The 14,115-nt window shown below is 39.3% G+C and overlaps 1 protein-coding gene across 3 annotated transcripts; it reads right to left on the bottom strand.

The window, feature by feature from the left end:
- Window positions 1-236: 236 nt before the first annotated feature.
- On the bottom strand, window positions 237-10,945 carry LOC109036505 (lysosomal phospholipase A and acyltransferase). 3 transcript variants are annotated; one of them, XM_019050770.2, is made up of 7 exons: window positions 10,689-10,945; window positions 9,699-9,838; window positions 7,339-7,585; window positions 6,333-6,563; window positions 5,657-5,831; window positions 3,799-3,930; window positions 237-2,723 (listed from the first exon to the last, which is right to left on the bottom strand). In XM_019050770.2, exons 1-7 carry the CDS (start codon window positions 10,819-10,821, stop codon window positions 2,357-2,359), a joined length of 1,425 nt encoding a protein of 474 aa, XP_018906315.2. In that variant the 5' UTR covers window positions 10,822-10,945; the 3' UTR covers window positions 237-2,356. The 3 variants fall into 3 exon arrangements, with proteins under 3 accessions (XP_018906315.2, XP_072157552.1, XP_072157553.1); XM_072301451.1 differs by having other exon boundaries at window positions 10,634-10,883; XM_072301452.1 differs by lacking the exon at window positions 6,333-6,563.
- Between the last annotated feature and the right edge of the window lie 3,170 nt (window positions 10,946-14,115).

The raw sequence follows: 14,115 nt of genomic DNA, 5'->3' as shown, positions 1-14,115 counted from the left end.
GAAGAGATGTGCTAACTCTTGTAGGGATTGCACGGCGTTTTTCCTTGGCGCAGAATTGACGCACCTGCGAGCTTATAATTCAAATTGATAGTTATAGCTATAGATGAAGATATAGACCAAGGAGTTAATGGATAGACAAAAGTTAAGCTGAGTCTGAACTCATCAGCTGAAAGCCAGAAATTTGAATTGTAAGTGGTATTACTTAATGAGGTAGTCAATAATGATTCAAAGCTTCATTTTGTTTATAAAATTATTGGTATATTTACATGGCGAAACTTTGTAACAGAAAAGCATTTCAGTCGAAATTTACCGCACGTAGTGCAGTTTGATTAAGCCATTTAAAAATAAATTAATTGCCATGGAGTTTGCTGTACTTAAACGATTTCTTCACAATATAGGTTTGAAATTAAAACTCGGCAAGTTCAGTTTTTACAAGATGTTTCAAAATCAAAAGTGCAATTTCCAAATAGACATTTCATTACGTTTCACATGACCCTTCAATTTATCAACCGTCAAGTTCAAAAGCAATAGAGGCCCACCACTACTGGTGAATTGACCCTAGTAAAAATTGGCGATAAGAGCTGCGTTTCAAAATACCATAGGAATTCTTATAGCTGACTAAAGAAGGCTACAGAAAATCATATAGCTGGCTGTAGAATGCGGAGAAAATCATACGGCCGGGCTATGCGAAGCGATAAAAAATTATGCAGTCGGGCTAAAGTTCCTATCGCCGGGCGTTACACTTTCTCACCTGGCTGTTGCTTTTTCGCCATCGATTATAAAAGGCTATAAGAAATTATACAGAAATTCGTGTGCTTTGGAAATCATTAAGTTTGATACGAACTACCTTAATATTTACAAAACGCACATTATATTTTCTTTTAAACATATTTTTTTTTTTCAATTAAAATGAGAATAATCCATACAGGATGTGCAAACATTTCAAAATCCTGAGTTTAATAACGCTGACTCCGCCAGATTAAATATTAGAGCCTAACACAAAGCGGAGCGGCGACGCACTGGCGCCTACAAACCTAACAGAGATACTTCACGCATTGCGCAACGCGTGAAGTATCCCTGTTAGGTTTGTAGGCGCCAGTGCGCGTTTCGCGCTGGCTGCCCGCCTGCCGCGCCGCAGCGTGCCACGGCGCTTGAAGCAACTATTTCACACCAGATGTATTGCACAGTATCATACAAAACTGAAGGCGCTCTAATACATTAGGAATGGCAGGCATCCATCAAAAGTACGGAGCTTTCCTCGCAAAATAATTCAAGATACTACGGCCCAAAAAGAGAGCAGTAGTTCAAAAACTCACTAAGTCCTAGCATCCGTATAATTAGTAACGTTTAGCATACACTTAATCGCCTGGCTGTTGCTTAGTCGCCATCGGCAATAAAAAGCTATAAGAAATTGTGTAGCCGGCTATAGAAGCTATTGGAAATCTTACAGCCGGCTGTGGGTCTATGGTATTTTGGAACACAGATGCTACTGCCAATTTTTATCAGGGGATGGAATAGTCAAATAATAATGGTGGACACTCGCAATTTCACGGTATCAACATTTCCTTGTGTGGATAGCAACACTTATTTTACCCTCTTGCTAGCCGTTGAACCGTGCGTTGAGCTTTTATAAAAGACCTATAAGATAAATAAGCTGCTCAACATGTCACTGAAATACCAGCAAGAGGACAATATTGAAGGTTGAGAAATGGCACCCCGAAATTAGAAGTGCTCATTTATTGCCAAGAAACTGGTGGAGTGGTGGAGGGTCTCAGTCTTTACTTTTTCTGCGGGTTGATTATTGAAACTGATTGATAAAAAGATAGACCAAGGAGACAAAGGGAAAATGGAGCGCTCCTATTGGTGAAATCGGGTATGGTTAAAAAGAGATCCTATACTGCCGTGCTAAAGGAAGAACGCCGTACGAACATTCGAGAGTTGCCAAATTTCCTCCGATAAAATTTCCATTTTTGAGGATTGTTATGAACATTTTTCCTTTAAATTGTCAGAACCTTTACGTAAAATTTCGAACTAAATTATCTGAAAATTTGGAGAAAAGATATTCATAAATTTACCAGGGAATTCGTGTTTTATGAAAGGAAATTTGGCAACGCCTGAAGGTTCATACGGCGTTTCTCCTTAGCACGGCAGTATAGCATGGTCCATCATTTTCCCCCTCAGTATATAAGAACCTACAATCACAACCAATAGGATCGTTATATTTTTACTTTGTCTCCTATAACTATCGCTTTTTCTGTCAGTTCAATGATCAACTCGCTGGTCAAGTTCCTGATATGCACCCCTTTGAGCTGAAGAGATCGAAATCAGTCTTTATGGATTAAGATGTTATCAAGGATCATTCAGCCTCGGGTCGAAATGCCACTGGGCTGAGCTTGAGATCCACCAGGTTGACTTGAGATCCTCCAGGTTGACCTTGAGATCCTCCAGGTTGACCTTGAGCGCGACCAGGCCGACCTTGAGAGCCACCAGGCTGAGCTTGAGCGCCAACGGGCTGAGCTTGAGAGACAACTGAGCTCACGTAGTCAAAGAACTCATCAGATTTGATGAGGCCAGTGTGCGAGTGGCCTTGAAAACCTTTTACTATGGCATGAGGGAACTTTTCGCAATATCGTAGACTCTTCAGCGGAACCACTGCGTCACCCACCGTGTTGACCTTTTCGTAGTCACTCGTGTCGGTCAACTTGTCTGATTTTATCCGATACCTGAAATCTCAAAGGAAAACGGTCTGTAAAATTTTTTGAAATTCAGTTATGGACTAAGCAATGAGGAGCTCTATCGTGTATAGTGGCCTTAAGAGAGCCGTTTGAAAGGGCGAGCCGGCCGCATGGCGCTGCAACTGTTGCGCATAGAGTACATAGAGTCGTAATGTAAATGGGAGAGCTGGCGCCATGTTCTGCTCGACGAGTTCCGAGCTGTGCGCCGAGTTCAGGTCACTGATACAATTGCGACGTGGCGATGTGTCTGTTTACATCGGATGTACCCGTGTATCGCAAACAATCGATCATGTATCGAGTGACACAGTCTCGGAATTCGACCTGAAAATGCTTAAAAGTGGCGCCACTTACATTACGCTCTATGTACTCTATGCTGTTGCGAGCTGTAGCCAATGAGCTGTGCTGATTGGCGAAGCGGACGACTTGCCGCCACACAGTATTTTATTCATGAAAATAAATTTTAATCAAAAGATTTCACTAACTGTGGCTCCTTTTAGCCTAACGTTTCGTTTATTGGGCCGTAGGCTTAAAGGAACCTTTTTGAACGGTCAGTTGAAGGCGATATTACAGGTCTATTGGAGGCAATGTCAACTGTTTTTATTTTTTTTTTTTTTTCTTTATAGAGTTTGAAATCTCCGTCATTACAGCATGAAAATGGAATTGGGCGGATTTTATCGACTTTTCAGTTCCGTCAAGTTAATTTTTGAAATTCCGGGCATCAAAATGCCTGATGAACATCCAGCATCCTTCATTCAAAAATTCTAGAAATGTTTATGAAAAAAAATCGCCTAGAGAAAATGTAATACTATGCTTCGTACATTAATGCCCGGTGAGGTGGCTGGTGGCATTTTTTGAGAGAGAGCAATAATCGAGTGGAGAGTCGTCAGACCCCCTTCCAGAACGCATCTGTCAAGACTTCTAGTCTTATGTGAGGATTAAACAAACCTCTCTTTTTCCGTTTCAGTTTGATGTGCGTCCGCTTCTTTGTATTGAGATTAATACAAATTATCATCTGACCATGAATTAATGACTTGAACCCAGAAAAAATTGGAATATTACTCACGTAATGGGAGTTTCAATCTTGGAGGAATTGGCCCACGTGCAAACGTATTTCACCCCCAATCGATTCAACGGGACAGGGTACAGATGGCGGAGATCTTGTCGCATCAAGTATCCGTCTATAAATCCAGCATCCCTGAAAAATGGCTTAGTGTGATGTAGATGAATAGAGCTTCTATCCGGGAATAAATAGTGAAAAGCTTCATCTTTCTTTCTTCGCAGGACCTTGCTGGACTTTAGTCTACGTCTTAGTCTTAGATCTTTAGCGATAGATCGAGTAATCTGCCATTTTAACCTATATGGAAAAGGATCGATAAACGAGGTGTTCGCAACGAACACCTCAATAATCGATTCTTTACCATAGATTCAAATGGGGGAATATCGATAGTGGATCATTCACGCCTAGTCCTTGGGCCACGTCAAAGTTACCTTCGTTGCTTTTACAAAGAAAAAACTTCGTGCGTGGGACCCGAAGTTGAGGTCATATGGATCTCTGACGTTTTCGGATTACGTATCTGAAAACTTGAGGTCCAGCTGCCGAAGTTCGGGTCAGGCATCTGAAGTACTTCGAAATATACAGAGGGGTTCGGGTCACACATCTGAAGTACTCTGGTACATACCGAAGTGACCCGATGTTTGATCCGAACTTCGGCAGCTCGACCCCAAGTTTTTGGATGCATGATCAAAAAACTTCAGAGATCCATATGACCTTAACTTCGGGTCCCACGCACGAAGTTTCTTTCTCCGTGTAGCGCGGAGATTTTCAGGAATATGTTTCTTCTATTTATTGAAAGTAAGAAGAAAACGCTTAATAATTTCCAATCATCTTTCCAATCTACAGGGCCGGATAAAGGGGGTGGCCACATGGGCCGCGGCCCATAGCGGCAAATTTAGGGGGCGGCAAATTTAGCAATTTTTTAAATGTACGTATAAAAAAAATCGGATTTAGGAAAAAAAAATTATCAATAAGAAAAAGAAACAAAATATCTTTTTCCTAAGAGTATATAGTAATTTCTAATGTTGTCGTTTTTCGGTGATACAAGAGACAGTATATTTAATTAGTCGAGTTAAGAGAGGAACTAAACTCGCAATTTGGCCTGGAGCTCAGCGCAGAGAGGAATGATGACGAGGACTTGAAATGAAAAGGACAAGCCCTCGGCGCGGCGCGGCGGTCAGCATGTAACACATATTAGCGCCTACAAGACTGCATGAATACTTCACGCATTGCGTCAAACACAGTGCGGTCAGGAGCGGTTGGCGTGAATAACGCATAGCGCCTACAAGACTGCAGGAATACTTCACGCATTGCGCCAAACACAGTACGATCAGCGCGGCGGCGGCGCAGCGGCGGAAGTTAAAATTATTAAACCACATTTATGTTTGTTCTTCCATAATTTTTTGGTTCATTTCTTATAAATGGAGGACCCTGTCCATACAGAGATAGGTTTACGGAACTCAACTTTCGCGTCAAGTTCCGTGAAATTTTGCAACTTTTGAAATAATGCATCCAACACGAGCAGGTAAACGCGTCTGATGCATCCCTCCCTCTCCGGCACGTTCACTTAATGGTTTTGGCGCGTATACGTAGTATACCGCCTTTGCGATCAGTTCGACCTCGATTCGATTAAATATCTTTTAAAATCGCAGAAAATATATTTGCATTGACTTGCCTCAAACGATCACGTCTCCGGTTAAAAATGACGTGATACTGATAAGTAATATTTTAACTAGAGGACTCTCTCAAATCGGCCACTCATCTGGATGATACCATCACTTTAATCCAACTTAAAATGCAATTGGGTTCTTCAGTAGACAATATTGTCTTGGGGACCTTTAATCTAAGACAATCGGTGCTTACTTACTGGAAAAACTGCTGATAATTTTGGGCAGTGTATTTTCTCCCTTTCGGCACCCATTCAACCAGAACTGTTTTTGCGAATGCTTCCTCTTGTGGTAACAGATATGCAAGAGACTGAAATGACTGTGAGAGAGTTAGTATGACTGACTTATCAATTGTCGGAGCTCCGTAGTCTTCGCCTATTTGATTAAATAGCCAAGAAAAAGGACATTACTCTAATGTTGGTATGATATGTGAGATCTTAAAAATAACCCTCTCAACTAAGGTGTCGGTGATAAAGTTTTTCTTTTTCAGCTGACAGGCTCTTGCTTCAACTAGAACAGGAAAACAAATTGAAGTTCGGTTGGATTAGTTACTTTAATTTTTCTACTTTCATACACCTTTTTGTTGATTTCTCTCGTGATGTATTTTTCATCTTTATAAATAGAAAATTAAATGTATTCTTATCTGCTCTGTGGTCATTTAAGCAGATTTCAAAGAAAGTAAAATTGCTCTCAAGGAAGGAATTAGCAAGGAAGGAGCATAGCCCCCTAGTTCCCAATTATCTCCTGGTTGAGAAGTATTTTTTTCGGGGAAAATTTGACAAAAGTGAAATGGAGTTACGTTCCTTCGTGAAAGGAACGACAAAATATCAAACATTTTAAAGGTTTTCAGAGTCACGAAACCTTACTTTATCGTACCTTCGATGTATTTATTCAAGGCCTCGGCACTTCCCAGCCACGGAGTGCCGGAGGTGATGAGCACCTGAATGTATTGGTTCTTCCAGGCCTGAGGTTTTTGGTTGAGGAAATAGGCAAGAACGAGTCCTCCCATGCTGTGAGCCACGAGGGCCACTTTTCGTCCAGTTTGTGTGGCTGTTTGCTCGATCAGCCGCGTCAATCGTGTGTAGTACCCAGTCTCCCCAATTTGTGCTGGTCAAATTACAGCAGAGACATGCGAAATGAAGTGATCACACGATTGGACGTATTTCTATCAAACGGAACTATAACGTGCATTATGACGTGAGCCCTGTCATGCACATATCGTTGAGGGTCTCAGGGCTCATGTTTTGGTGCACATAGTTCCGTTTGATAGAAATACGTCCGATTGAACCAGTGAGTTATGAGTTTTATGGTTACCAAGGTAACAAGAGAGCACTAGAAGCAAAAAACACATTGGATCTAGAGTCCGGACTCTTGAAAACATTGACAAGAAAAAATACTCTTATGAGTCAATCGGATTTTTGCTTGAATCAAAACGAAATCCGCTTAAATTCGGAGGCTTGGTTCTTGATTTAAGCCTGATTGAATTAAGAGTTCTTTTTCCTGTCGATGTTTTTAAGAGTCTGGACTCTAGATCCAATGTGTTTTTTTCCCCCCAGTGAGAGAGAGAGAGAGTTTATGGTAATGACAAAATTGAAAACATTCAACAAAATATATTATGATATTTCAGGAAGAACTCTCTACAAAATCTGACAACGGCAGTTTCAAATTTGAAGTTTTACTTCAAATGTTCAAATAGCTTATTACTCTCAGTCTTCCTCATCTACAGACTCAATGCAATATTGAATAAAAAAAAGCGGAAAGGGGGAAAATTTAATTTTATCCGGTAAAAATTCAGGAAGATAAACAAACAACAAAAGTCAACGAGTAAAGTTGCCATGCTTGTCTTCTACATTAGTTGAAATAGTGTGCGGTCTCAACTTACGGGGAGCGTAGCGCCAGTCATATGGAGCCAATTTTAGACTGAAATCTTTAGTGTAACCTCTCATCTCGAATGCTGTAATAAATTTGTGGAAGTATTGAAAGTCAGGAAGGAGCCTCGCTGCAAAATTATCCGTCACAAAATCACTCGCCCCTAGGCTGCCAAACGAGCCTTCGACTCTCGTTTGGACGCCAACTTGATTGGTACACTTGTGTCTGGATCGATCATACAGTAATTTCAACCTGTATGCCTGAAAGAAAAAAAAGCGAAATTAAGAAATCTAAACTCATATTCATATGGCTCGGTCTCGCCTCACAGTGGATCGAGTCAATAGGAAAGGTCGGACAAAATTCGAAAACTTTAAACGCTCATAACTCCGTTTCTAACTCCGTTTTTACAAAAATTTGAGGTCCTAAAAGTGGTTCTATTGATTTTTCGTGAATTTTCCTGGTAGAGGCACTCCTAACAATCCAAAATGTGACAAAATAAACATCAAAATTGGCAGTTCTAGTCAAAAATGTCATGTCCGACCTCTCTAGTTGACTCAATCCACTGCGTCTGAGCAACACAGTGCATCGCGAAAAAAAATTGAAATAAAGTTGCCAATTAAATGCAAAATAATTGCAATTGTTTGCCATACAATTGCAATATTTTTACATTATTTGGTGAAAAGATGCCAATAATTGCGTAAAATAATTAGTAGAATGAGTTCCATTGCCAAGATAGGTAATTTGCGATGCAAAGAAAAGCTGCAATTTATTGAAATTAAATTCAACACCAGGGGCCCCTTCCATTAGTAGATAGGCAACATTCACAACTAACGCTGCAGAGGCAATAATTTTATCCCATAATTGCAATTTAGTGCAGCTTGTGCAGTCTGTGCTACTTACAGAATAAAGAATAAGACTAAAACCAAGGGATCAAACATTATAAATACAATTAGAAAAGTCGATGACTTCAATCAGTAAATAATTTAAAATAAAATACTAATCTTGGAAATTAGAAATAATTGTATTTTTACTGATATTTCAAACCTAAAAATATTTCGTTGAATTTCGGCCCATTAACGGTTTCTGGCAGATTTTGTGTACGACAGAGGTTTTTTTCACCTATTTCAAACTTTATAAGTAATCAACAATTGTGAGCAAATCATTCACGCCTCATAGTGTAAAATCAGATTTTCCGTTTACGCATCAACATGTTTGCTTGTTTGAATTTGATAAATCCTTGAAATTAATACATTAAGCGTCACTGAGAAACTTTTCATTCAGATCAAAACCTGCTCATGTCCAAGCGGCATTTTCACCCATGACCGTGCGCCATCGTTGGCCGAAAAAATATAAAAATATGGATCTTACGTGTTTTTAGCCTATCTCTGAAACAAAGTCTAGTTGGATGTGTTAGCCTGAAAACCTGTAAGAATAAATAGTGAAATTAAAAAATCTAAACCTGAACCTGAACCCCTCTTCGGACCCATTGTGCGTTACATTGAGGTCTCTTTTCCCTTTTGAAAATCTGCACGTTTCAAGCAAATCGTTTACGTGACAACGTAAAATCGGATTTCTTTTTTTATGGATCAACGTTTTTTTTTGTTGAAATTTGATTTTTCATCCCGAAATTACGGGTAACGCTCCTAGAGCATTTCATTCGAATCAAGATCTTTCCACGGCCCGGTATGATTGCCACCTAAGAGCGTGCTATTTTTGGCTGAAAGAAATATCATAATTTCGATCTTATGTGTTTAAAGTCTATCTCTGTAACACAATGTAGTCAGGTATGTTAGAAAAGTTTTCCTGCGAGAGGATTAGGTTCACTTGTAGATTTATTATTGAGGCCTACGTTTCGACAAAAAAAACCTTCGGCCTCAAAGTGCCTACAGCATTTTACAAAAAAAAAAAAAAAAAAAAAAAAAAAAAAAAAAAAAAAAAAAAAAAAAGCACTGCGACTATGCGGTGTGCTCAACGCCTTTAAATCTTTGCGAGAAAACTCTGCAAATTCAAATAATTTCTGTCGGTGCACTTGGGAAATGTTAGTTACATTAAAAATGTAACATTAGATTTTTTGGTTATATTCGCCTGAAGTTCATAGATTGGAAATAGAAGTTGCACGATCTCAGGAACACTGAAATGCTAGTAGCTCCTTTTTCTTCTCCCCACACACATAATATAGTCAAAAGTATCGTAATACGCTTACGTTAGTCAAATCTATAGACTTAAAATCATACCCTGTTAGAATTTTACCCATAAAATAGGTGCAAAAATTTTGAAAATAGCCCACGACTTGTGAAATCGCATCTCAATCACACATATTCGTATCAAATCTTAGTCAACTTACGATAGTAACAAATGTTAATATTATGTTACCCAGCATTTTTGATAATGAGTACCAGAGAAAGCTATATCAACGTTCATCCATAAGTGTTCCCAGCCATTAGATACTGGACACTTGAGAGGCCCTGGTGAGCTGTACTTGCCCATGATTTGGCTTTTTGTCACACCGTGCACTAAAAACATCAGAATTGGTCATTTTTGTAACGCCTTCAAACAGTATTGCTACTATTTCCTATACGTCCTGAACATTGCGCCCTCGAGCATCGGAGGAACTAATTGGATTGCATTTCGCAATTTGGACCTATAAATTCTGGCTCATCTGGAAAAACACTTATGTGCACAGGGAAACTAATAGCACATACGTTGTATTTAAACCGGGCCGGAATTCATAGTTTCAAATTGCAAAATGCAGTCCAATTGACCGAAAGACTTCTGGTTTAAAACTTTTACACCTGAAACGCTCGCTGAGATTTATTGAATGCAGGGGTTTAATGGCATTACTCGATTCTTGGCTGTCGCTAACGATTATTTTTTACAGGACAGTCACTAGGTATGTAGTTTTTATAAGGACGAGTATAATTCAGAATTTCAAAAATTACCTCGCTTAGTATTTTTGTTCCTCTTATTTCCGTTAGGTTAAACAACCCATACATATCGATGAACAAACTAAGTATAGTATTTTGAAATTTTCAATTTAACATATATTTTTTCAAACTAATACTATTGAATATTTTTTACAAGGTATTGGAAAAGAATATTTTGAATAATTCAAAATGTCACGAATCAGATAGAACTGACTGATAAACCTGCGTTAATAAAATAGGGGGCGGTAGGTAAGTTCGCAACATTGGAAACTAATTTTAGTTTCCAAAATCTAGGTAATCCAAAAAGGTACTTGTTTTCTTAATTTCATTGTGGATTAGTTTTTTATTTATCTTCGCATTAAGGTCCGCAAGTCAACTACCTACCTATATCCAAACGCCGAACGTTGTCAAGAATTCATCGAAGGTTATGCAAGCTTACCTAGAATAATCGGCGCCATCCTATTCCCATCGTAATCGTAGTTCGTCGTTGATATTGTCAAAAGCTGGCAAATACACGACGTTAAGCAGAACTGACAAATGGTGAACACTGTGAAAAACTTGATAAAAATCATTTTGTTGTGATTTCAAATCAGGATTAACACTGTGTGAACTCGGCTAACTAAGACCACCCTGTCGGGTCGATCAGGATGTCAATTAATTCGTTGCTTGACGTTCGAACTGGGATAAATATTTATGTAGCTGCTCCTGTTTTAATGTTTTTGTTGATACAGCACACATCAGTCGAGCCTGGGGTGACATGTGCACTTCCTCATAGTCAGTTTAAAAAGTTGCGCTTGGGCACTCACTGTTCGCGGCATTTGTAAGACCATCTTAAAAAATTGAGCGCAATTTTCTTTGCTTTTCAGCATAGCTCTCCTCATCCTTCCGCTCTTCGATGTGACACAGTGCTACTTTCTTTTTTTTCTTTTGTTGGGTATTATAAATACAATATAATACAATGGCATGTTCAGACCTATATGGTCTTTTTACACTTTTTCTTACTTGTCAATGTACTTACAAGATACATATTATCCATTACATTGGCTCTTTTTAAAAGGTTTTGGTGATAAAAGACGGGAGTAGAAAGATATGATAAGATAAAATTCAGTTAAAAATAGGAGCAAGAATGAAAAAAAAAAAATAGAGCAAAATAATGTCAGAGATAAAAGTAACTTACCAGAAATGTAAACAAATACGTGGAGAAAGAGAGAAAAGAAAAGAGAAGAAAAAAAACACAGTGCTACTGACAAAACTATAACTATTGCAATTGAGGGGCTTGGCCGCTTGGCGGACAAGGCGCATAAGTGCAGTTTTTGCTATTCCGAGAAGTACGTGTTTGAAGTTTCGAAATTGCATGGATCCCCTCGGCGGAGAGAAAGTTCAAACTGACTTTTTGATGCTTAAAAATTGGAATTTGGGAGCGAATTTTTCGCTGAATATCCATTGAGACTAGTTTGACTTGAAATCGTTAAAATCTCAATTTTTTCAAAAACTGCACTTATGCGCCTTGTCCTAGATCAATTATAAATTGCCTAAATGTTCACAACTGTTTCACACCGATTAATTTAAGGAGTTTTTTCAGCATTCGTGTGACGGTCGTATTGTGAGCATTTGCCGCGGATGTCATGCAGGTACTTAAAATTGTTAAACGCGCCCATTTTTATGCGGTTGTTGGCATTTGTCGATCACCGGTAGTGACAGTTGTATGAATAGTAGAAAAACTCATACATTAATGGGAGAGAAAAAAGTGTACAAATTTTGTAAAATTATTAATGATCCGTGACATCACGGGTGGATTTCGAAACTAGTGTTTCAACTTCACTCCAATGTAAAAACTATTAGGGCGCAGAGACAAATATGGGTAATTGCCTCATGTTTAGGAGTAATTTAACTATTTTCAGGAGCGTAATAAAATGTGGTATAGTGAGAGGAGTGAGGGCACAATTGAACTGAAAGTTGTGATAATATTTACGCTCTACGCCTAACAAACGTTCTTCTGTAATATTTGGAATCATTTCAGATACAATCCAAAATATTTGACCTATTCGTTGTGGAAATACTTAGGCGTAAAACCGTCTCACTACTACCAGGCCACCCGGGCCACCGTTTGATGTCTCCATTTTTCCGTGCATGTGATTAGCTCAAGATGTAATCAGTGTTCTCACTTAATATTTTTAGTTACGTATTGAATGAATTTTGGAGCGTAACCGAAGAATATTGTGCTCCTACACAACTTTATGGGTCGTTATGGAGGTATATGACTTACTTTGTATTTTGAAAGAGAGGTCGCAAAGATTAGTGGCGTGGCGTGCTTCGATATATCGAAATTTCCCCATTTGAAGCTATGGAAAAGAATCGATTATTAAGGTGTTCGTTGCGAACACCCTGATAATCGATCCTTTCCCACAGGTTTAAATGGCAGATCGATCGATATATCGCAAAGCACGCCACGCCACTGGAAAGATCCTCGCATTTTCAGTGATTTTTTAATTCGAACTTAGTGAAATGCAACTTATCAAGCCCAAGTGCTATAAAATTGCATCTTTCATGCTATGAAGGCGTTTTGTGGGAGCATTTCCGACGTGACACTGAAGGAAAAGGGAGATTTCTATTCTGCTAGAATAGTACTTTCTCCATTATCTTCGTCAATAAAAAAAGTCATTGATTATAGTTGGGTTTACCGTTATAGGTTATAAAGCAACAAGATCACATCATACTGATACCATTCATTCAACTTCTGTAGAAGAATTGTCATACATTCGAGAGGCGCACAGTCCAGGGCCGGATTCACCTACTTGCCGCCCATGGGCCGCCTTTATTTTGCCGCCCCCTCCTCATTCATTTTGAAACATCAATAAAAATCAACCGGGGGAGGGGTGCATAAGACGCGTTTAGTCGTGTTCGATACATTTTTTGCAAAATCTCTGTCAGCACTACTAGCAAAAGTTTACGGAACTTGCGCGAAAGTAAGTTCCATTCAGTAAACCTATCTCTGTGTGGACAAGGCCCTCCATTTATAAGAAATGAACGAAAGAACTATGAAAGAACAAACAAAAATGTGGTTTAATAATTTTAACTTCCGCCGCCGCGCAGTGCCGCTCTAACAACACTGTGTTTGGCGCAATGCGTGGAGTATTCCTACAGTCTTGCAGGCGCTGTGCGTTTCACGCCGACCGCTGCTGGCCTCACTGTCATTGACGCAATGCGTGAAGTATTCATGCAGTCTTGTAGGCGCTTTGCATTTCACGCCGACCGCCGCGCCGCGCCGAGGGCTTCTCCTTTTCATTTTAAGTCCTCTTCATCATTGCTCTCTGCGCCTCCCCGTTCCAGGCTAAATTGCGCGTTTGATTTCTCTCTTAACTCGACTAATTAAAGGTGCTGTCTCTTGTATCACCGAAAGATGACAAAATTAGAAACTACTATACTCTCAGGAAATGAGAGATTTTATCACCCTCTCTCGTTCGTAATTTTTTTTCTGATTCCGAATTCTTTTTAAAACCTACATTTAAAAAAATGTAAAATTTGCCGCCATGGGCCGCGGCCCATGTGCCCACCCCCTAAATCCGGCCCTGGCACAGTGGATTGAGTCAATTTGAGAGGTCGGACATTAAATTTTCGACTAAACTGCAAATTTTGATATTTATTTCGTCACATTTTAATGTTCAAGAGGTGCTTGTACCACGAAAATTCACGAGGAAACCAATGGAATCACTTTTAGAGCCTCGAAGTTTTGTATAAACGGAGTTAAAAGCGTTTAAAGTTCTCGATTTTTGTCCGACCTCTCCTATTGACTTGATCCACTGTGAGGCGCTGAGAAACCGACATTTGAATTAACTCATCGAAGGAGTTCAAACTTTTAAAACATT

The sequence above is a fragment of the Bemisia tabaci genome, chromosome 6, assembly GCF_918797505.1.
Source record: "Bemisia tabaci chromosome 6, PGI_BMITA_v3".
NCBI lineage: Eukaryota > Metazoa > Arthropoda > Insecta > Hemiptera > Aleyrodidae > Bemisia > Bemisia tabaci.
The sequence above is the reverse complement of the archived record's forward strand: the minus strand, read 5'-3'. Positions and strand labels throughout refer to the sequence as shown.

Bases quoted from the DNA above. Each gene is read 5' to 3' on its own strand.
- LOC109036505 (XM_019050770.2), bottom strand. From the start codon at position 10,821: ATGATTTTTATCAAGTTTTTCACAGTGTTCACCATTTGTCAGTTCTGC. The intron at 6,564-7,338 runs GTAAGTTGAGAC...TAATTTGACCAG, and splicing joins TGACTGGCGCTACGCTCCCC to CACAAATTGGGGAGACTGGG. The intron at 3,931-5,656 runs GTAAGTAAGCAC...GCCATTTTTCAG, and splicing joins AATTATCAGCAGTTTTTCCA to GGATGCTGGATTTATAGACG.